General features: G+C 45.3%; 1 protein-coding gene across 1 annotated transcript in view; it reads left to right on the top strand.

Annotated features, from left to right (window-relative positions):
• The first annotated feature begins 134 nt into the window (after positions 1-134).
• The window catches only part of BAALC (BAALC binder of MAP3K1 and KLF4), an 83,652-nt gene continuing 62,092 nt past the window's right edge, over positions 135-21,694 (top strand). The window contains exon 1 of the mRNA XM_024129981.1: positions 135-294. Within this exon, the coding sequence (XP_023985749.1) occupies positions 135-294 (160 nt within the window). The remainder of the gene's footprint in view (positions 295-21,694) is intronic.

The following is a 21,694-nucleotide window of genomic DNA, read 5'->3' as shown; positions in this document are numbered from 1 at the left end:
GGCGGGTCGAGGGACGCGATGCCGCCGCCGCCGCCGCCGCCGCCTCCTCGCCGCCGCGGGCTGCGCCGCCGGGGCTGAGCCGCCGCTAGAACCGCGAACCGAGCGGCCGCTGGGCGCGCCAGCAGCGCGGGAGGATGGGCTGCGGCGGGAGCCGGGCGGATGCCATCGAGCCCCGCTACTACGAGAGCTGGACTCGCGAGACGGAGTCCACATGGCTCACCTACACCGACTCGGACGCGTCGCCCAGCAACGCCACCCCGGACAGCGGCCCCGAGGCGGGCGGCCTGCACGCAGGTGAGTGCGCCTGGCTCCCGCAGACCCCTAGCGCTGGGAGGCGGGGCACGGGAGGGGGAAGCGGGAGGGACGCGGGGCGCCGGGGCAGCCCAGTCCCCCAGAGAATTCTGTGCGGAATGGTGTTGGTGGTGTTGGGGCCGGGGGAGGGGGGAAGCGGGAGACCGACAGACAGCACCTGCCTGCTGACAGACTGACCAGCTCAGGCCCGGGGAGCAGGGCCAACCAGGGACCCCCTACAAAAGGCTGAGCTAATCCCCTGGGCCTCGCGGAAACCCCGCACCTCTTGGCCTCCGCCCGTGCCTGCTCATTGGCCGGGGACGGGTGGGGTGGGAGGACAGCCCGCGCGGCTCGCACGCCTGTCCCGCCGCCTACCCAGGCTTCTCGGCCGCTTGGACTCGCCTCCGCTGGATTTTGGCCCGTTCCCTCCTCTGGCCGCCTGGGCACCCAGCCGGGCCACTCCATCCACTGGCCGCCTGGCCCCTCTCTCCCTTGATTTATAGACTGGCCCAGATTACCTGGGTGGTTTCTTCCTCGTGGCTTCCCCCTTTTCTCCCGTGTTTCGGGTTTTGAAAACGAGAATCCTAGTTCAGGGCAAAATAAACAACGGCTGCCCCATCACTAGTTCTGCACTTCAGCTTACTTTTCAAGCAGTTGTTTCATAGCAAGGACTTCCTCTCTGCCCCACGGTGCCTCGATGCTTTATATGAGGCAGGGCATGAAAGCGGATTACGATTATAAATTAAATACTCTTACCATTCTGGCAGAAATCTGATAGAAGGATATGCAAAGAACTTTCTGGACCAGTCGCAAATCAGATTTTGTTTTTTCTTTTACAGCAGACAGTAATAATTGTAACGTAGAGATGAAAACAGACTGTTGCCACAGACTGACCTTTAATCATAAACTTGTTAGTGACGTTAAACGGAAAAAACCTCACTGCTTATTACATGGATGTTGTCAGAAGCCAGATCAATATTTGTATAAGAATGTTTTAACTATTTCCCTTTATGTTGCTGGCATTTTTGAATATTGAAATCTAAAATAGAAAATGAGGTTAATTTGAAGAATAGCATATATTGTAAGGAGGAGGAGAGAAATGTCAACTACTCCTAACACATCAGTAGTCCTAAATTCCTGCCTCCTAAATAAGAGCTGTCACTTTAATCCTGAGATTCTGTCTCCATCTTTTAGGACCAAGCTGGGTCCTTTTTCACATGAACTTTGTGATTTTTTTTTAAAGTGAGAACCGTCAGTGAAAATTGTGCAGGGCATAATACTTCATTTGTCTCTAATTTTTCTGACTCACAGTGGCAATCATAATGGTTATTTCGTATTGCTGATGCTTTCAGTGCGCTTTCAAATGGTGTTGGCTGAATTCAGTGTCAGAATGAGGATAAGACATGAGCCTTCAAAATAGACCTGGTAAATGTTAGATGTAATAGCATTTCCTGAGGAGGTATGGTACGTCTCAGGAGATACTAAAAAAGACCAGAGCTGCACTCCAAGGAAATAAGGTTAAAAATATCTAACGTGGAAAAGAACAAAGTACAGCTTCAGGGAATGGTTGCCTTGGTGACTGGAAGTATATGGTGTGTGTGTGTACATTTGTACGAGTGTGAGAGAGTTATTATGGGATGGCTAAATATGTACATATTTATTTGTTTCCAATGCTTATTCATTTATTACTCTGCCATCCTGAGTCATGTCCCATCATGCATCATGAGATCTGGTTCCCGCAACAGGTGGGGTCTGGGACAAGCATGCTCATTCGTGGTACCCTACCAAACATGGGACAGCCCTGCCAGGCAAGTGGTCCTGAAGACCTGAATTATTCACAGGAAGGGCTCGGCTCCAGTCTCAGAACAGCACCCTGAAATTGGCAAGACACTTAGATGGGCAGGATCATTTCAATTCCCTAGAAATTTCCATCAGCCTCAGAGGAGAGGAACGTTTCTGAAGATCAAGATGGACTCAAGCCGTCCCTGGAAACCCACTGGCATTCCCTTTAGAGCCTTTAGAAAAATGCCTTCTTGATTCTTGTGGATTTTGCAGACTAGCAACTGGTCATCTTTGGTCAGAGTGGGTCATTGGAGAAAGCGACAGTTCTCCTGGGTTTCAGCCACCCTGCGAGATTAGCCAGCATCCTTTATTTTTTTCTTCCCTCCTGCTCCCCCAGCCTCACCCACCTGCTGCCTGCACCACCTGTGAATTCAGTTCCAGTCTTCTGGGGGGCACCCACTGGCCCGCAGTGACTGTGTGGTGATAAGAAGCCAGAATGCCACTTTTTCCTGTTTCCATCAACTCTTTTCTGATGGGGGGACAAAAGGAAAAGCTGGATTTAGGGTAATTCAGATTGTAAAATCATCACTAATGGCTTCATGACTAGAGCTCTAGGGCTGGAGAGGCTCTCTGAAGGTCATCTGTTGAAAGCAGATGGGATTCAGTTAAGTTGCCCCAGTCTGCACTGCACAGCCTCCCAGTCCTTTCACAGTTCTTACCCCCAGCTCCCTCAGTCCTCAAGAGTCCTTTCTTTCTGGGCCCCTGGTCACTCTCCTTTAGTAGCAAATTGAAGCCACTTTTCTTCTGGCCATCCCAACCTCAGGAGCTCTGAGGGCAGGGGGTGGACTAATGCATCTTTCTATCTTGTGCTTAGCCAGTTACACTGTGGAGCCCCCAGCTGGGATTTTCTTGAATGAGTAGGCTCTCCGTTTAAACCTACCCTCCCCTGTCAGCTCTTCCTAGATTCCCTCCCCCTTTGCTCTGCCTTGCATCCCTTGCTGCTGATGTTTTCCCACTTGAATGAGTTTAACCTAGATTCCTCCAAGTGTCTTTCTGAGCCCACAGCTTTTCTTTAACAAGTGGCCCCAGCTTTACCCTACGCCATTGAAGCCCCTGGTCCAGCTCAAAGATGCCATTTCTTCTGTAGTGCCACCACCCCTCAACCTCAACTCCACACCCATATCTACCAAAAAGCCCTATTCAAGCACATCTGCTTGTAAACCTCATTTCTGTTTCTCTTAGTCCAGTCCAGATTGAGGTCACGTCACATGACAAGTGTTCAGGATTTGTTGAATGAATTCTGCATTTCACCGCAGGAAGGAGGCATGTTTTTCTGCCAGTTCCACAAAGGAGAGAGTTTCTTTCCTTCTTCTCCTTACTTACAGGATCCTTACATGATCTTGGGCCTTTGATCTCTGTGTTTGGGGATCACCTCCACTTGCCAGCAGAATTCAATTTTTAGATTTGGCTATTATGTAGGCTGGAATTAAAGACCTAACTGAAGGCCGCAGTATCTGATATTCATTGCTTCTCTGTGTCATCGAAGCCTGTGTCTCTGTCACAGGAGGAAATTAAATTGGTCTGGTGTGATTTAGTTCTCATAAAATCAATTTGCTGGATTGATTTTTACCTCTGTGGTCTGATGGAGGTCTCCTATGGAGAAAGGGGGTCTCTGAGGTTGCTCTGCCCCAGCCTAGCTCAGCCATTCCATACATGAATAACTTCCTAGCTTCACCTCAATTTAATCACGAGTCCCTTAAGTTACATCCTTAAAGATCCCCTTTTCTTTCTTTTTTTTTAAACCTAGTATAGGACATAGACTATTTTAGATAGTCTATAGATTTTTTCTTTTTGGCTGCATTGGGTTGGGTCTTCATTGATGCACACAGGCTTTCTCTGGTTGCAAGCGGGGGCTACTCTTTGTTGTGGTGCGTGGGCTTCTCCTTGCGGTGGCTTCTCTTGTTGTGGAGCATGGGCTCTAGGTGCGTGGGCTTCAGTAGTTGTGGCACATGGGCTCAGTAGTTGTGGCGCATGGGCTTAGTTGCTCCACGGCATGTGGGATCTTCCCGGACCAGGGATCAAACCTGTGTCCCCTGCATTGGCAGGTCCCTCCCCTTTTCTACTGTTAGTATTTTTCTAATGTCTCTAGAGAATAAAACATTTCAAATTTCTCTAAAATGCTTCTACTTTATAGTTTTAAATTGCTATAATAAGTGCTTTAGTGAATGTAAGATGGAAGATTGCAGAATTAGACTCACAGCAAAATGATTTATCTAAATCAATTGAAATATGTCAGGTGAAATGAAGAGCACTTAATATTACCATTAGCTAACATTTATTGATATCTTACCAAGGGCCAGGCGCTGTACTTAGTGGCACTTTATGTAAATCATCTCTCTTAATCCTCACGAGGGGGGATGAAGTGGAACTATTGCTATCCTTCTTTTGCAAGTGACTGAATGAGGCTTAGAGTGTGCAGTAACTTTTCCCGATCCAAGACTCGAATCCAGCTTTTTCTGAATCCAAAGCCCACACTCCTAAATCCTGCCTTCCTGATGAATGGGGAGATCAACTATAGAATTCTTGATTTGACAGTGGATGGAACTCAAAGTCTAGTGTGATCTCTTGTCAGTCTAGTCTGCTCTCAGCACAGTTTTCTTCTGCAGCATCTCTGAGGAAGGGATATCTCTTCCCTAGGGAAGGGAGGTCTACCCATACCTTTGTCGAGCAGTTTCCCTTGCAAGAAACTCTTCCTGCTGCCTTGTAATTTCCACCTGGTCTCACATAGATCGTTCCTTCACCATTTGAAGATTGCTGTTGTATTTTCTCTCACCGTTGGTCCGCCAGGCCAAACACATGCAATTCCTTCAGTCATTTCTCAGACTTCTGTGGGACTGACCATATTCCTACAAATGCACCGTTTGGTTTGTCAAAGTCCCTCTTGATACAAGGGACCTATGGTTACCTCCAAGCTGCTGACGTCAGCTGAACAGAAGAAGGAAATATGAGGTCTGTTATGATGTGGAAACTGACCCTTTCCCGATGCAGGTAAAGCCAGGTTAGGATTTGTTTGTTTCCCTGTTGTTGTTGTTGCCATTATTACCTTGATGACACACATGAAGCTTGCAATTAGTTAAAACCCTTAGATCTTTCTTTCTAGTCACATTTAAGTTCTATGACATCAGTGACATTGTCTGGTTTTCACTCTGCATACCCAGCACTTGGAACAGTGTCTAGAATATAGGTGACACTCAATAAATGTTTGTGGAATGACTGAATTTTTTTCCCTAATGAATCCTACATTTTTACTATTGATTTCCATATCCCAAATTTGGGATTTTTATATTTCTTGTTGTTAAAACTAATCTTGTTGGTTTCAGTTTAATGTTTAAACTTACTGACCTTGACTCATTTTGATAGTGCCATGAAGACAGTAGTCTAGGTCTTCGTTGCCCTATGTTGGAAGTCTAAAGATAAAGGACATTTATTTGCTCGTTTGTTTATTCAATATAGCGCTGGCACAAAGATGAGTGAGATATGTTCCTCGATCTGAAGAACTTAATAGTATAGGGGACGCAAGTGGACACACTTCAGGTCAGCATGGTGCACACTGGAACAGCATGAAGGAAGGGCGCTGGGGGAGTGCAGAGGACTGGGTTGTTCATTTTGCCTGGGGAGGGGCCATTGTGTACAGACCTCTGCAGGAGGCTTCCCTGCAGAAGGAAGCAGGACTGCTCCTGCAGAGTTGCACAGCCGGTTACCCTGATTCCCTCCTTGAGTGAGGGCACCTGTGCAGAACCCACCAGAGGCTTCCTGGTGGATAAGCCTCCCTGCTTCCCCCAGCTCTCTCTATATACCTGTTACCACTTGGTTTTATTTTCAAACAATTTTAAAAATTGAAGTATAGTTAATGTACAATGTTGCGTTAGTTTTAAGTGTACAGCAAAGAGATTTTATATATATATATACATATATATATAATTTTTCAGATTATTTTCCATTATAGGTTATGACAAGATATTCAAACAATTCCTGACTAAGTTCTGCCCCCGTGGGAAAGACTTGCTCCGTTAGTTAGGTAAGGTGTCTTTCCACTGGCCGTTGTGGTCCTGTGCCTAACGCTGGGCCTGGGTATCCTAGGACCTCAAGCGATCTCTCTTGAATGAATACATCTCCTAAAACTTCTCTGTGTCCATTTCGTTCTTCCTGCAGTGCCCAGAGATGATGTTTTCTATCCTCAAAAGTTCCATCTCCTCGTCCTTTTCAGGTTCTTGTCTACCTGGTGGGTTGTATAGTAAGAAGACATCCCCACCTCTCTCCGCCCCCTTTGCCAAACACAAGCCCCTTTGTTATAAGGGTGGTTTTGCAAAAATCACTTCAAGAAACAGGTGGCAGCAAACCCGGGCAGTTCATCAACATCTAGGAAGTCTCACCTCTTGTGGCCCTGGTCTCTTGAACAGTCACCTGTCCTGCCCCAGGCTCTCCAGGTGCTCTGTCCAGCCCAGTGAGAGCAGCGGTCACACCGTGCTGCCGGGCTTGTTCCCGTCTGGCTCGGGTTAGCCTGTGAGCTCTGCCAGGTTGTGGACTGCGTGATTGGCATTTGTGTGCCTGGCATCTACCACGTGTGCTGAATGACTGTAAAAGTACCTAGGTGGATGGATGATCCAGCTAGGCAAGTGAGTTTTGTCTGTCTGTCTTGTACCCTCTTTCCTGAGTCCTATCTTAGATGATTTTGTCTTGGACATTAGTCCAGTGAACCGTGTCTTCGTTGGACACTAGATAAAGCTATTCTGGCTCTGATCAGAAATGAATTTAAGGCTCCAGGCTTGGGCCCCAATGCGAGGAAGAGAGTCCCCTCTCAATCAGCAGGGAGTCTTTTCGTGCACTCAGCAATCCCCCCACCCCTGGAGGTCCTGCCTTCACCCTGGGATCTGTGCACCGGTGACCCTCAGCCCCTTCCCTCAGATAAGACCATTCTGTCCTTTAGTGAAGCTGGGAGTCTGTGCCTGTTGTTCCTTACCCATGGTGCCTGGGCTTTCATCCCAGGAGCCCTTCTGCGTCAGGCCCATGGCCTCTAGCCCCTCTCAGAAGACTATTTGACCCTGCCAGGACTCTACAGAGGCTCTCTGGCTGGTCCCAATGCCGCCTTTGCTTCCGTCTGTAGAGGAGACTGGGTGGGTGAACCCTGAGCCACATTGTGGTCCAGCCCCTTCCAGCTCAGCCACCAGCAGAGTTCACTTCCTCACGTGCTCCCCTCCCACGCTGCCCCCCGCCCAACTGCCTCCTTCTCTCCAGAGATAAAGCTCTTTCAGAATGTTGCTGTGGGCTGAACTGTGTCCCACCAAGAGTATATGTCAAAGTCCTAAGCTCCAGAATGTGACATTTTTTGGTTTTATGTTATTTTTATTGAATTTGATTTACAATGTTGTATTAGTTTCTGGTATATAGCAAAGTGATTCATTTATACATATATATGCATATTATTTTTCATATTCTTTTACTTTGTGGTTTATTACAGGATATTGAATGTAGTTCCCTGTGCTATACAGTAGGACCTTGTTTATTTTATATATAGTAGTTTGTATCTGCTAATCTCAAGCTCCTAATTTATCCTTCCCCCACCCTCTTTCCCCTTTGGTAACCATAAGTTTCTTTTCTATGTCTATGAGTCTGTTTCAGTTTTGTAAATAAGTTCATTTGTGTCACATTTTAGATTCCACATATAAGTGATATCATATGGTATTTGCCTTTCTCCTTCTGACTTACTTCACTTGGTATGATAATCTTTAGGTTCATCCATGTTGCTGCAAGTGGCATTATTTCATTCTTTTATATGGCTGAGTAGTATTCCATTGTATATATGTGCCACATCTTCTCTCTTTATTCATCTGTTGGACATTTAGGTTGTTTCCATGTCTTGGCTATTGTAAATAGTGCTGCTATGAACATGGGGGTGCATGTATCTTTTCAAATTAGAGTTTTCTCTGAATATATGCCCAGGAGTGAGATTGCTGGATCATATGGCAACTCTATTTTTAGTTTTTTAAGGAACCTCCAAACTGTTCTCCATAATGGCTGCACCAATTTACATTCCCACCAACAGTGCAAGAGGGTTCCCTTTTCTCCATAACCTCTCCAGCGTTTGTTATTTGTAGACTTTTTAATGATGGCCGTTCTGACGGGTGTGAGGTGGTACCTCACTGTGGTTTTGATTTGCATTTCTCTAATGATTAGTGATGATGAGCATCTTTTCATGTGTCTATTGGCCATCTGTATGTCTTCTTTGGAGAAATGTCTATTTAGGTCTTTTGCCCATTTTTTTTATTGGGTTGTTTGCTTTTTTGTTATTGAGTTGTATGAGCTCTTTGTATATTTTGGAAATCATGCCCTTGTCGGTCTCATTGTTTGCAGATATTTTTTCCCAGTCCACAGGTTGTTTTTTCATTTTGTTTATGCAAAACCTTTCATTTTATATAAGCAAAGCTTAAAAGTTTGATAAGGCCCATTTGTTTATTTTTGTTTTTATTTCTGTTGCCTTGGGAGACTGACCTAAGAAAGCATTGGTACGATTTATGTCAGAGAACGTTTTGCCTATGTTCTTTTCTAGAATGTGACGTTTTTTGGAGATAGGGTACTTACAGAGGTAATCAAGTTAAAATGAGGTCATTACAGTGGGCTCTAATCTAATGTGACTGGTGTCCATATGAAAAGGGAAATGTGAACACACAGACAGACACTCAGGGAGAATGCCACGTGAAGATGAACGCAGAGATTGAACGGCCAAGGAAGGCCAAAGATGGCCAGCCAAGCAGCAGAAGCTACAGGAGGGGCATGAAACAGATTCTCCCTCACAGCCCTCAGAAGGAACCAACCCCGCCAGCACCTTGATCTCAGACTTCTAGCCTCGGAACTGTGAAACGATACATTTCTGTTAAGCCAGCTGGTTTGTGGTACTTTGTTACAGCAGCTACAGAAGACTAATAAACATGTATTTATGAGCACAGACACTGAACATTTGGAAATAATAAGAGAGAGGATTTCTGTGGTCACTGCCTCACACTTCCTTCAGAGATTGGGTCTCTTTCCTTGTCATTTATATTCAAATAGCATTTATTGAGCATCTACTATAGGTGAGAATTTTTCTCTTGGGATGTTAGCTTACATAACTCTCTAAAATAACCTCAGAAATCATTGCTATCACCATCTACCAGATGAGGAAACGAGGTTCAGTGAGATTAAGAGATTGAGCGGTTTAAACACAACACTGTAAATCAGCTACGATAAAATTTAAAAAATAACAATACTACTAATAAAAGAGATTGAGCTGGGTCACCCATCCAGGAAGTGGAAGCACCCAGCTCAGAATCCAGTTCTCTAGTTTCTAAATGCAGGGCAGTGCTAACGGCTAAGCACAAATTTAGGGCCCTCCTCCACCCCATCTGGTTTGGCTTTTTTGAAAATATGAGCCACTTGGAGTGGGAGCCTCCTGCCAGCGTTCTCAAGGATGAGGACAGGAGTCTCTGAAGAGACACGTGCAGCTCTGTGACACTAATGCCACCCCGTGCCTGTGCTGAGTGTCCCCAAGCAGGGCTGCCAGGGCTGCTCAGAAAATCACCTGCATCTCACTCACCTGATGGGCTCGTTAAAGATGGAATAGTCTTTGGGCAGAATACGATTTTCTTCTGGTTTCACATGAAATGGGCGCTCCTCAAGAAAATCTAGAAAGTGCAGAGAAGCACACAGAAGGAAATAACGCCTCTGTAACATTTAGGTTTTGTCCTTAAGGTCCTGCATCTAGGTGTATATGGTGCACATTGTATCTTCTGTAGGGTTTATGTTTAAAGTTTGAGGGGGCATGGGAAAAATATCCCTCAAATTGCTTGGAAGCTCAAAGGCCAAGAAGAAAAACTTTTTTGTTTCTTTGTGTTCAGGAAAATATTTAGAAGTGGCGGCAGCCAAAGTCTAGTTTGAATGGGGGAAGAGCAGGGGGCAAAGACCGTGGATCAGCGAAGGGATTTTTCTCTCTGTTTTCTTCCAGTACTAAGCAAACTTAGTTGAATTCAGGTAAGTTATATGCTAGGCTAATGCGTAGTGTGAGTCCATTGTGTGTAACCCATCCACCTCCCCCTTTCACCTCCCTTCCATCCCCCACAATTGGCTCGGGCTGAGGGTGCTGTTTTATATTCTGCCTAGCTGTTTGCTGGGGTTTGGAGTTGCTTTATGGATGTAGAAACATGGGGTGTGTGTGTGTGTGTGTGTGTGTGTGTGTGCGCGCACGTGCGCGTGCATGTGCGTGTACGTGTACCAGCTCTCTGTCTGAGTCTCAAACGCCCATGAGGTCGTGCAGGTTGGCTGCTCAGCTTTGGGGTTGCTACAACCCCATACACTGCAGCTCTGGGTCTCTGTGTCAGACAGGGTAGATATGGAGTGTCTGCCTACATCTTGCCATGTGGCTTCTGTATAATGAAGCAAAGCCAGAAGCCTGAGTAGATTTTCCTTAATCTAGCTCTATCTGCTTTACGAATAGTGCCAATTTTTCCCAGATTCTGGGATTAGGTTGTCTATTAGTCCTTACTTTGGATAATGTTGTGAGTCTTGGTCTTTTTCTGTCTTCATAGGCATTTTAATGGGCATTTGGGCAAGGCTGAGTCAGCGGCTCCTAGCCAGATGCCCTTCAGCCTGGAAGTCCAACCCAGAGCCTCTAGACCTTTTCCTCCAAGCCACTGCACCCACAGCTGTCAGACAGCCACACCTACGGGACCACTCAGCCAGATCTGATCTCTCTGTTTACAATCTCCTTCTCATGTGACCATGTCCTAACTTTTCTCTCCATCATCATCATCTTCCTTGTTATTTTGCTTGGAGATAGTATAGTTCAGTGGTTAAGGAATTAGACTTTAAAAACAGACATTTACCAGCTGTGTGACCTTGAGCAAGTTTCTTAGCTTTTCTGGGTTTCAGTTTCCACATTGTAAGATGGGAGTCATTGCAGAATTCATGTACTCACAAATATGAAGGGCATAGTGTTTCTTTCTTCTTTTTATACAAAAGGATTTATTTAAAAACCAGTAAGACCCTACTACATCATGACACTGTCACACTGGGCTTTTAACACAAGACTTGCTCTACAATACTGGGGAGGGCGGGGCATAAAACACATAAAACACAAATGGATTCTGAAGCATAGCAATTAAGAAATAAAGCAATGAAAACAAATTTCTTTTAATGAGAACTCAGAATTAAACTCCAGAGGGACCCAACATCATACTTCCAGTTCGGGGACTTGATACAAAAAATTTAGTTTAAACTGCTATCAGCAGGTGGCAGGGGCCACCTTTAAGTGAATTTTCAGTTTGGAAAATACTGCTTCACCACCTGTTGGGGATAAGTTGCAAATGGAACAATTTAGTATGGTTTGCAGCTATTTTGATGACCACCTCACCTGGATACTTTCCCATAACCACTGTGCTGGTCCCCACCTCTTGCACGAGCTCTTCCTGCAAATCCTCCGCTGGATCCCCACTGTTGCTGTTGCTGATGATGTTCCTTCGACATAGCTACTTATAGCTACTTTTATCTCACATTTACTAAGACCAGCATTGTGGTATTTCCTTTCCATTATCTTCTTTACTGGTTCCTCTTCCTTAAAGGTAATAAAGCAGAATAAGGGCACAGTGTTTCAGTGCTGCCCATCCTGGCACACAGGATCCCCCGCCTCTTAAATCTCACCCTGGACTCATCTCACCAGTCGCAAACCCGGGGTCACCCCTCCCCTGTTTCTGAGTTGCTTGGCATTGCTGTCGAAAGTCATGAGTGTTGGCGATTGCATCTAGTAGTGATTCATGCCTAGAACCTCAGTGTCCTTACCAGTTCTCGGCAGTTCTGTTAGTTCCTTATTAATATGCTGTTTTAGTCCCCATGTAATATACTCCTGATATTATTCTGTTCTTGCCCTTTGAATGCTAAAAAAATGGAAGGCTTTCTGTGAATTCTCCCATCTTTTCCTCGAATCACCTATTGTATATCCTTCTTGCCACCTCAGCATTTTTAAACATCTTTAGCCATCCTCTTTTTCTCAGATCTGCCTGTTTGGATTCTAGGTCCGCTGATGAGGTTGTTCCTTGTTGTAACAATAGATGAGGCCATCCAGGTGGTTGCATTTTTTATCTGCACTTAACAAAAAGTCTGGAGATTGGTAGCCACGCTGCTCAAGGCTGCTATCAAGGACCCGGGCTCTTTGAGCTTATTGTTTTGCCATCCTTGTTGTGTGGATTTCATCCTCATAGTTGCAAGTTGCTGTGGCATCTTATTTTATTTTTTATTTTTTTTTTTTTGCGGTACGCGGGCCTCACACTGTTGTGGCCTCTCCCGTTGCGGAGCACAGGCTCCGGACGCGCAGGCTCAGCGGCCATGGCTCACGGGCCCAGCCGCTCCGCGGCACGTGGGATCTTCCTGGACCCGGGCACGGACCCGCGTCCCCTGCATCGGCAGGCGGACTCTCAACCACTGCGCCACCAGGGAAGCCCCGTGGCATCTTATTTTAGATAGGAAGAAGGGGGAAAGGTAGAAAGAAGCATTCCACCTAAGTTTTCTTTTTAATCTGTAAAACAGTAGCTTTCCTAGAATCCAGTAAACTTTGCTTGCGTTGTCACACTGGCCAGAACCGTGTTACACGGCTATCACAGGCGTCAAGAGCCTAGGAAACCAAGACTTAGCTGGGCTCATGACCCCCTAAAAGTAATGGGTCCTTTTGCAAAGAAAAAATGGGGAGAACAGATATTAGGTAGGCTGCAGGCACGTGCATGTACCTTTCATCCTAAGACTATGTCAGAGGAGAGAAGAGTAGCAGGAGTCAGGGGAAAGGAGAAAAGGAAGTAGAGAGGGGAGGAGGCGTAGGTCTGCCAGAAACCAAGACAACATAATTACTAGTATTAAGATTTTGCTGTAATAATAATATATAATAATAATAATTGTGTGATTTTAGCTTTCCCATGTGTCAAGTGAATTCATAAAAGTGAATATTTGCTGAAAAAGTTACATGTGCCAATATTGAACTAATCGCAGACATACTGCAGCAGTAGCCCAAACTGAAATCTTTTAAAATGGCCTTTTGACATCAGACTCTGTGCTGTGTACACGCGACGCGTGATGGACGTTTCCTTGTTTTCCACTTCATTTTCTTGCAAAGTTCATGCCAGCCGGAAACTGATGTGCCAGCTGATCCTCTGTGGTACCGATTTCCAATTAGTGGGAACATTTGTGCAGGTTCACTGTGCAGGGTCGCTCTGATGCCCGGGCTGGGGACTTCTGCTGGAGAAGCAGCAGACAGCCAATTGTCTACTTTAAAGAGTTGACAGTATTTCCTGTGAAAGTTTAAAAAAAATCACCCTGCTATTGTCTCTAGGTCTGGTGGACTTCAGGGCACGGGGAAACCGAAAGGATTTGTAGAAAATAGCAGGGCTGTTTGGGAAACTGGTCGCCATAACAACAGGGCACAGCACGGCAGCAGTTACAAGGGAAGTGGCGACGGCCAGCGCCCTTCACAGGAGGGACGATTCAGGTTTAAACACCTCCATAAACAACAGTCGTGTTTGACAACGAAGCGTCCATAAATTATTACGTCCAAGAGTCACTTTTCAAGTACAGTCTTCATAGCAGCCAGGTTCAGATTTGCTTGCTGGGGAGATAAGTGATGTGTGTGCCAACACTAAGGAACATAGCCACTGCCTCGTGAGTGTGGCTTCTGTTAACTGAGTGCCCAGCACGTGCCAGGACTTGCGTATTCAGTATCTAATTCTGTTACCCCAGCTCTGGTGTCCGAGCTGATAGCCACGGCTCGCACCCTTCTCTGGAGCTCGTTTAGGCGGTGCTCTGCCTTCTGTGGGCAGACAGGGAAGGAATCCCCTCTCCTCGAGCACCCCGAAGCAGTGGTCTCTTGCCTCTTCGGCAGCTCCAGACTTTTTCCCGGACTCCCTCCCGACTAGCTGTGGCGCACTAGCCCCCTTCAGGCTGTGTTCATGCAGCCAACCCCAGTCCTCTCCCTGGGATCTGACCTCCGAAGCCCGAGGCTCAGCTCACAGCCCCCACCCGCCCTGGCAGGTGAGCCCTCCCACTGGTGCAGGTCCCGTCCCTATTCTTTTGTCTTTGTTTTTTCTTTTTCTTTTGCCCTACCCAGGTACCTGGGGAGTTTCTTGCCTTTTGGGAAGTCTGAGGTCTTCTGCCAGCGTTCAGTAGGTGTTCTGTAGGAGCTGTTCCACATGTAGATGTATTTTTGATGTATTTGTGTGGAGGAAGGTGATCTCCACGTCTTACTCCTCTGCCATCTTGAAGGTCTCCCCTCTATTTGATGAGTTTTAATTCATTGCACTTATTATTATTTGTGTGTGCCTAAACTGTTCCATTTTTGACTAATGGGAGCCCCTTGGTTTGATTCCTTTTTACACAACTCCAGTAGTCTTTGATAGTCCTTGATTTCTGGTATGATGTTTTTTCTAGACTTATGTTGTGTTTTTCCTGTGCTAGACTTGGAATTAACCATTTCTCTAAGGAGTCCTGGTTTTAATTGAAATATGATATTTAGAGACTACAGCCTGGCCACCTGGGGTGCTCATTGCTATTGGGTTGGTTGTTGTTTATAGACCTTTTCAGAGGACAGAGCTAGGAGTTATTTTCTTTTTTTAAAGATGTGATATATCTGTATTGATACTATCAATTCAAAATTTTCAATTGTAGGGCTTTTCTTATTTTTTTATTTTTGTATTTGTTCTTTTTTTTAGGTGCTGAAAATCTTGGTTCCTAACAACATTAGAAGTACTTATTTACTTTTTGTATATCTAACCATATGTTACTGAAAATATTTTTAGATTTTTATGGGGTTTTGTCCTTAAGGTGTAGTACAATAGAAATATACAGTGAGATTGCTGTGTTTTACAGTAACTTGAAATAATTTCTTGCTGTATCATTAAGCTATCAACTTGCCATAGAGGTAGGTTATTTGTTTCATTTTGTGGCCAAATTGTTGCTTTTTAAAATTTCAGTTTAATTTTGTTTTATATTTAGGTAAAAAATTTACATTGGTCCAATGACAAATCTACAAAACAAGTTACATTTAAGAAGTTTAACTTTTATTTCTGCCCCATCTACTCTGTTCCCTTTGTCCTCCTCTAGTTTTGGTTATCTTTTCATATATTTATACAATATATACACACACACACACACACACACAACACACATACACATACATTCACATGCTCCCTTTTAAAGATAAAAAGTAGCGTACTATATACCCTCTGTTTTTTCTGTATGTTGGCCTTTTCACTTAGTATATTCCAGAGATCACTTCAGAGTAGTATATAGATAAATTTCTCATTTCTTTTCATAACTACATATTGCTCAATTGTGTGGATATGTCATAGTTCATTGGGGTTGTTTCTAGACTTTTGTCCACAGGTTTTCTCACTTTTGCCAGTGTATCTTTAGGTAGATTCTTAAAAGTGGGATGACTAGGCAGAAGACTGAGTGCAAGCAGGTACTGCCAAATTCCCCTCCACAGCACTTGTACTATGCTGCATTCCCATCAGCAGTGTCTGAGAGTGCCTGTTGTCCCATAGCCTTGCCAACGGAGCCTATTGTCCAATTTAGGGGGTTTTTGTCACTTTCATGGGTAAGGAATTGTCACTTAGTTTTAATGTGCATCACTGTGAGTGAGGTCACTGTCTTTTCATATGATTATGGGCAAATTGCCTTTTTCCTAGCTGTATACAATCTGTTTACATCTCTAGGCCTCTTCTTTTGACCATATTCAGTAGTTGGGAATCTTCATCCTTTGAGGATGACTGAGATATTTAGAAGAGCAAAAAGTCCCTAAAGTTATTTGGTGAATGAAATGGTTGGGTTTTTGCTCTCAGGTGGAGCAGCTGGGGCTGGCTGGGCATCTTTCCTTATGAGTACAGTCCCAGGGCTTCTCCATATGGTCTTTCTGCATGAGCTAGTTTGTGCTTCCTCACAGCATGGTGACCTCGGAGCAGTCAGACTGTTTACATAACTACTCCGAGCTCCAGCACGTGTCCCAGCTAAACAGGCAGAGGCTGTATTACCTCTCGTGACGTAGCCTTGGAAGTCACGCGGTGTCATTTCTCCTGCCTTCGATTGCTTACAATTGAGTCACAAACATGCCCAGATTCAAAGGGAGGGAATTAGACACCATCCCTTGATGAGAGAACAGCAGGATTGTAGAAGAGCATGGCAGTTTTAAGAACTGTTAAGGGTCTGAGATTTTACTTGACAAGTTGGCCTGTGACAGTGTCTTGGAAGCTGGTAAGACATGAGACTCCTGGGTCAGAAACAAAGGACTTGATCGCTATGGCGCAGCAAGCCTCGTGCGAGTTAGCATTTTCATCAGTTCCCTTTTCCCCCAAGTCTCACAGGGGTGACGCAGATGGGTCCAGATTCCTGCACACACAGTAGATTGCGTTACAGGAGATTTCTGTGCCTATGAATCCACTGAAGCTCTTCTCCCAAAGAGCGATATTGTAAATGCAGAGTCAGCGTTCATTGCCCTCGACCTCTCTGCAGCTTTCAGCACTGTCTTGATCTGGCTAATCTCCTCTGCCCGCACCCTCCTCCGCACTTCGGAAATCAACCTTCTCCCTGAGTTTTCCCGCCCCCGCCACTGGTGAGTTTCCCTTCTACCTCTGATTACATCTTCTCTGCCTCAGTCTCCCTTTTTGGCTCCTCTTTCCTGGTTTCCCCTCACCCCCCTCCCATAGGTATGTGGCTCTTCATGCCCTGTCCTGGCTCCCTTTCCTCATTCAGCATGCTCGCTGCTGGGGAATCATCACATTTCCAACTGCTCGAAAGACATCTGGCTGCTGTCAACCAGGTGCCTCAAATTCAGTTTTCCCAAAACCAAATTCACCTCTTCTTCCACACACCTGCCCCTCCTACTGTGCATTCCCTCTCAGTCATCCTCTGATTGGCTGCAAGTCTTCAAAGTTACTTTTGTTTTACTCCCATCATTCTCTCTCTTTTTCTGCACATCTGATGTGGCACCAAATCCCACAGACTGTGTCTGAAATGTCTCTTGGAATGAATAGTTGTCTTCAGGCCCCAGGACCAGTGCCCTATAGCTCAGGGCCTCCTTAATGCTCACCTTTGAACAGCCTCCCATTGACCTTCCTGCATGTGGGGCATCCTGATGGTGAGGCAGGCACCCCCCTCCTCTCACGTTGCCCCATACTTGTCTCTCCCTAAACCACAGGCTCAGCTGAATTTTTTGCATTTCTCAGCCAGTGAACAACCTTCTTTTCTCCCTTCCTTCCTTCCTTTCCACGAATATTCTTCAGCACCCGCTGTGGGCGGTAGGAGGCACTGTTTTAGATATTGTAGCAGTGAACAAGACAGACAAGGCTCTGCTTTCGGAGCTTACATTCAGGTTGGGTGTAATGGTGATGGGCAGAGAAGTAAATCACCAAAGTAATTTCAGATATTTGTAAGCACCATGAAAAAAGCCAAGGTAATGAAATAGATGGAGCTTGGGATAGAGTGAGGGCTCACAGATTGTGTGGTCGGGGTAGGCCTCTTTGAGGAAGTGGTATGTGAGTTAAACTGTGAGTGAAAAGCAGGGCTGGCCTTGTGAACATTAGGGGCCAGCGTGCTCCTGGACAGCCACCAGCAAGTGCAAAGGCCCTGGGCTGGAATGAGCTTGATGTGATGGAGGCACAGAATGAGGCCACAGTGATTGGAGGGAACTGAGAGAGGGGGATAGTAGGAGAGGATATGTGTAGGGATGGAATATGTAGTAGCACCTTGTGGGTGATGGGCAGGAGTGTGGACTTCGTTCCCAGGCAGGGTGGGAAGCAGGACTGGCATTATCCCCATGGAGGCTCTGAGCCTCTCGTTTACTTCTGACCTTTCCTTTCTTCAGTCATTCCTCACACTCCTGCCAGGATCTTTCTGGAGCACGGATGTGATCCTGTCACTCAGACCCCCAAATGTTTCATGAGCCCTGTTTCCCACTGGACAAATGATGAAACTTTTCAGCATGGCCTTCTAGGCCCTTGGGCCTCTGGCTTGAACCTTCTATCCCTACCAGCTCCACACTCTTGACCCTCACTGCTTCCTAGGCTTGCCCTTTGCTTTCTTCGTTATGTGTTTAGTCTTGCTTGCTCAGACGGAATGTTTTACCTTCACATTTGCTCATCGCACAAATCCAACCCCAAAGCCACGACCTCTGCAAAACCTCCTAACTGCCCTAGGTTCTCCCCAGGTAGAACCAATCTCTGTTTCCCTACTTCCCTATTTTTCTCTTTTTCTTCTCATCATTATTTCCACTACTGTCTGGTCAGCCTTGGGTGCATGTGCACAGGTCCGTCCTTCTGCAGGAATGAGGGCTTCCTGGGGGCAGCAATTTTGTCCTCCTCATTGTCTGAGAAATAGGACCTCCATTAATGTTTTCTGAGATTGACAAGATAGGCAAACACCAGTTTGTTATTCTGTCTTGCATTTGAAGAAGATGTTGGGCTGTTGCTTGGCTGTAACACAGTGGGGTTTCGGGCACGGCTCCACGGGCATTTAGCTGTGTGGTTGCACGGTCACATAACTGTGTGCTGCAGTGACCTCATGACTGCTTTGCTACATGACCACATAACTGCATGATCTCATGGCTGTGAAGTTGTTTAGCTGCATGAGTATATGGAAGCATAGCTATCTGGCCACAATTTACACAGCTGCATGGCTGGCCAGCCGCTTTGCCATATGGCTGTGTGGCTGCATGGCCATGTGGTTCCATTGCTTTGACAGAAAAATTTCCCTTTGCTTTTCTGTGAATTGCATCAAGATTTCTACCAACATTCTGAGGTTGGTTGGGTTTTCCATAGGGAAGCCATTGGCATTTGGGGTGGGGCTGCTGCATGCAGTCATAACCATTAAGCATCCCTTGACCCTGCCACCAGATTGCAGTATGGTTCTCGTCATCAAGACAACCCAAAACGTACCCGTGCCTTTCCATACTCCCCCTCTCTGCACCTGTTAAGACCACTAGATCATGAGGACAGGGGAGTAAGGTGAAGGAAAAGTTACAAAGAAATTGTACTCATCCGAAAAAGCATAGAGCTGAAAGGGATCCACATAATCGTTAAGCACAAGTCCTGAAGTCTTTATGAGATAGATAATCAGGACCTGCGAGCTTAAGGGCCTTGCCTGAAGTCCCACAGCTTGTCAGCCACAGGACCCAAACTAGAAAGCATTTTTAAAATCTGTGATCTGTAAAATAGGGATTTACTTTTTTTGTTTTGGCCGTGCTGTGCGGCTTGCGGGATCTTAGTTCCCCAACCAGGGATCGAACCTGGGCTCCCATCAGTGGAAGCACAGAGTCCTAACCACTGGTCTGCCAGGGAAGTCCCTACTTGTTTTTATATAACAAATACTTGTGTATTTTACTTACTTTGGGCCAGATACTGTTCTAACCACATAACAAAACTCACTGAATATTTGTAGCAACCGTATGAGGTCAGATTACACCCACTTTGCAGATGAGGCCACATAGCACTTACTTTCTTTATGCCACTTTTAAAAATAATACGACGCACCCCCAGAATGTCATGGGGAGGATCGAGTGGTGTAACGTATGTCAAAGACTCAGCTCTCAGTAGCGCTCAGTAAACGCTAGCCATCATTCATTATGGCTTCCCTCCTCTAGGTTATACAATTTCAACTTCAGAGGTCCTAGTTCTAACTGTCGTCCGAGTAGGGCCGCCATTGTTTTTTCCCTGAAACGACACACATTGTGGGTACAGGACACAGATATATCTTGGGAGATGAGGTCATCTTTCCACAAGTTCCTTTAGGGACCCAGAATTTAAACTTCTGCCACTCCGTGTCATGCTTGGTTCTTAGAATCCACTTGCTTCTGTAATTACAGAAGCACTTGTTTCCACCAGTCTCTGCTCCTGAAACGCTCAGGGCTACCCTGTGGTTGTTTTTGTTCAGAGAGTGAGAGAACAAGAGGCGAGGGAGGCAGATAAAAAAAGGAGGTAGAAACTACATATTCATCACTGAAGAGAGAGCCCTGCTTTCCCAGACTGCTTTTTTCAGGCCTCAGGAATACTTTCTTTGTTGCCAGGGACCTCCTTGAATCAGGGCTTGAAATGAAGATGTTGTCGCAGGGGAGCACCTGAAGACAGATTCTGTGTTTTGGAATATGGGCAGGACACTGGCAAGCAGGTTCTCCCATAGCCAGCAGGTTGGGGAGAGGGAGCTAGTGATTTATTGTTATCCAGAAAGATCCAATTTTATTTTTTAAATCTCCAGAGTGGTTTATTCAGGTAAATATATTTGAATGTGTCTCTGGTTTGTTGAATTTGTTCAAACCCAATGAACACATTAACCATTAAGGAGGTGCTTGGGCATCTTTGAAAGCCTGGTAATAATCCTCCTAAGAGAAAATCATATCTATTTAATCTCTTTCTCTGTGTGTAATGCTAAATACAGCGTCTAAAGTGGATTTATACTCCACAATGCCCAAAGTGACTTAGCTTACTACAGTCACAGATACATTAGGATGCTTACATCCAAATGGACTCTGAAAATACATGTCTTACAGGTTAATTCGAATGGTTGGTTCATAAGACAAATCAAGAATCTAGTTCTGGATGAAATATAATCCTTTTGCCTTTATGAATCACTTGACTCCACAATTATGCCTCAGATGATGTCATGAATATTTATTTATTTTGTTACCTAAGTTTTAATTTTCTTTGGTGCAGGGTTTGCTATTGGGATGATATAGAAATAGACATTACTGAAGGGCTTGAGACTAAGGCGGACCAAATAGTGACATCCTCCTAGTCATCGAAGTGTCCCTACTTTTTACCCTAAAAAATGAATGATTAATTTATTCAACAGTTATTTAGGGAGCCTGACAAAGTGCAAGACATGGTCCTAAGCACTCAGGATAGATCTGTGAAGAGCCCTTGTGGAGTTTACAGTCAGAGCAACTCTGTCCAATAGAACTTCCTGTGATGATGGAAGGTTCTATGTCTGCATTGTCCGATACAGTAGCGACAGCTATGGGTCATTTGGAATGGGGCTAGTGCAGCTGAATTTTTTATATTCTTTAATGTCAATTTAAATTTACATAGCTCATTGTAGCTAGTGGCTGTTGTATTGGAAAACACAGGTAGAAGAAGAGGTAGATTAACTGATTCACACAGCTAATGAATTACAATCATTGTAAGTGCTACAGGAGAAGCCAGGTACTATGGGAAAATAAAACTCAGAAATGTAACCTAATCTAAGGGTCGGCTAAGACTCCTCTGAGATATCGATGTTTGTGTTAAAAACTGAAGAGGGCTTGGGATTCACCAGGTTTGGGTTGACATGGGAACATTTTTAGCGAAAGGAACAGCATGTGCAAAGGCCTGGGGCAGGCCTCCAGCCAGTGCAGCGCAGTTGGAGCATCTTGAGTGAGAGGAGCAGGCAGGGCTGGATCACACAGAACCCTGTCTGCCGTAATAAGGATCTGAGATGTCACCCGAACAGCAGTGAGAAGACTTGGAATTGTTATGACCAGGAGAGTAACTTGATCCAATTACGTTTTAAAATTTTTAAAATATTTTTCAGT

Source organism: Physeter macrocephalus, chromosome 15 (assembly GCF_002837175.3).
Source record: "Physeter macrocephalus isolate SW-GA chromosome 15, ASM283717v5, whole genome shotgun sequence".
Lineage (NCBI taxonomy): Eukaryota > Metazoa > Chordata > Mammalia > Artiodactyla > Physeteridae > Physeter > Physeter macrocephalus.
Note: the sequence above shows the minus strand (reverse complement) of the source record. Positions and strands in the feature narration are given on the sequence as shown.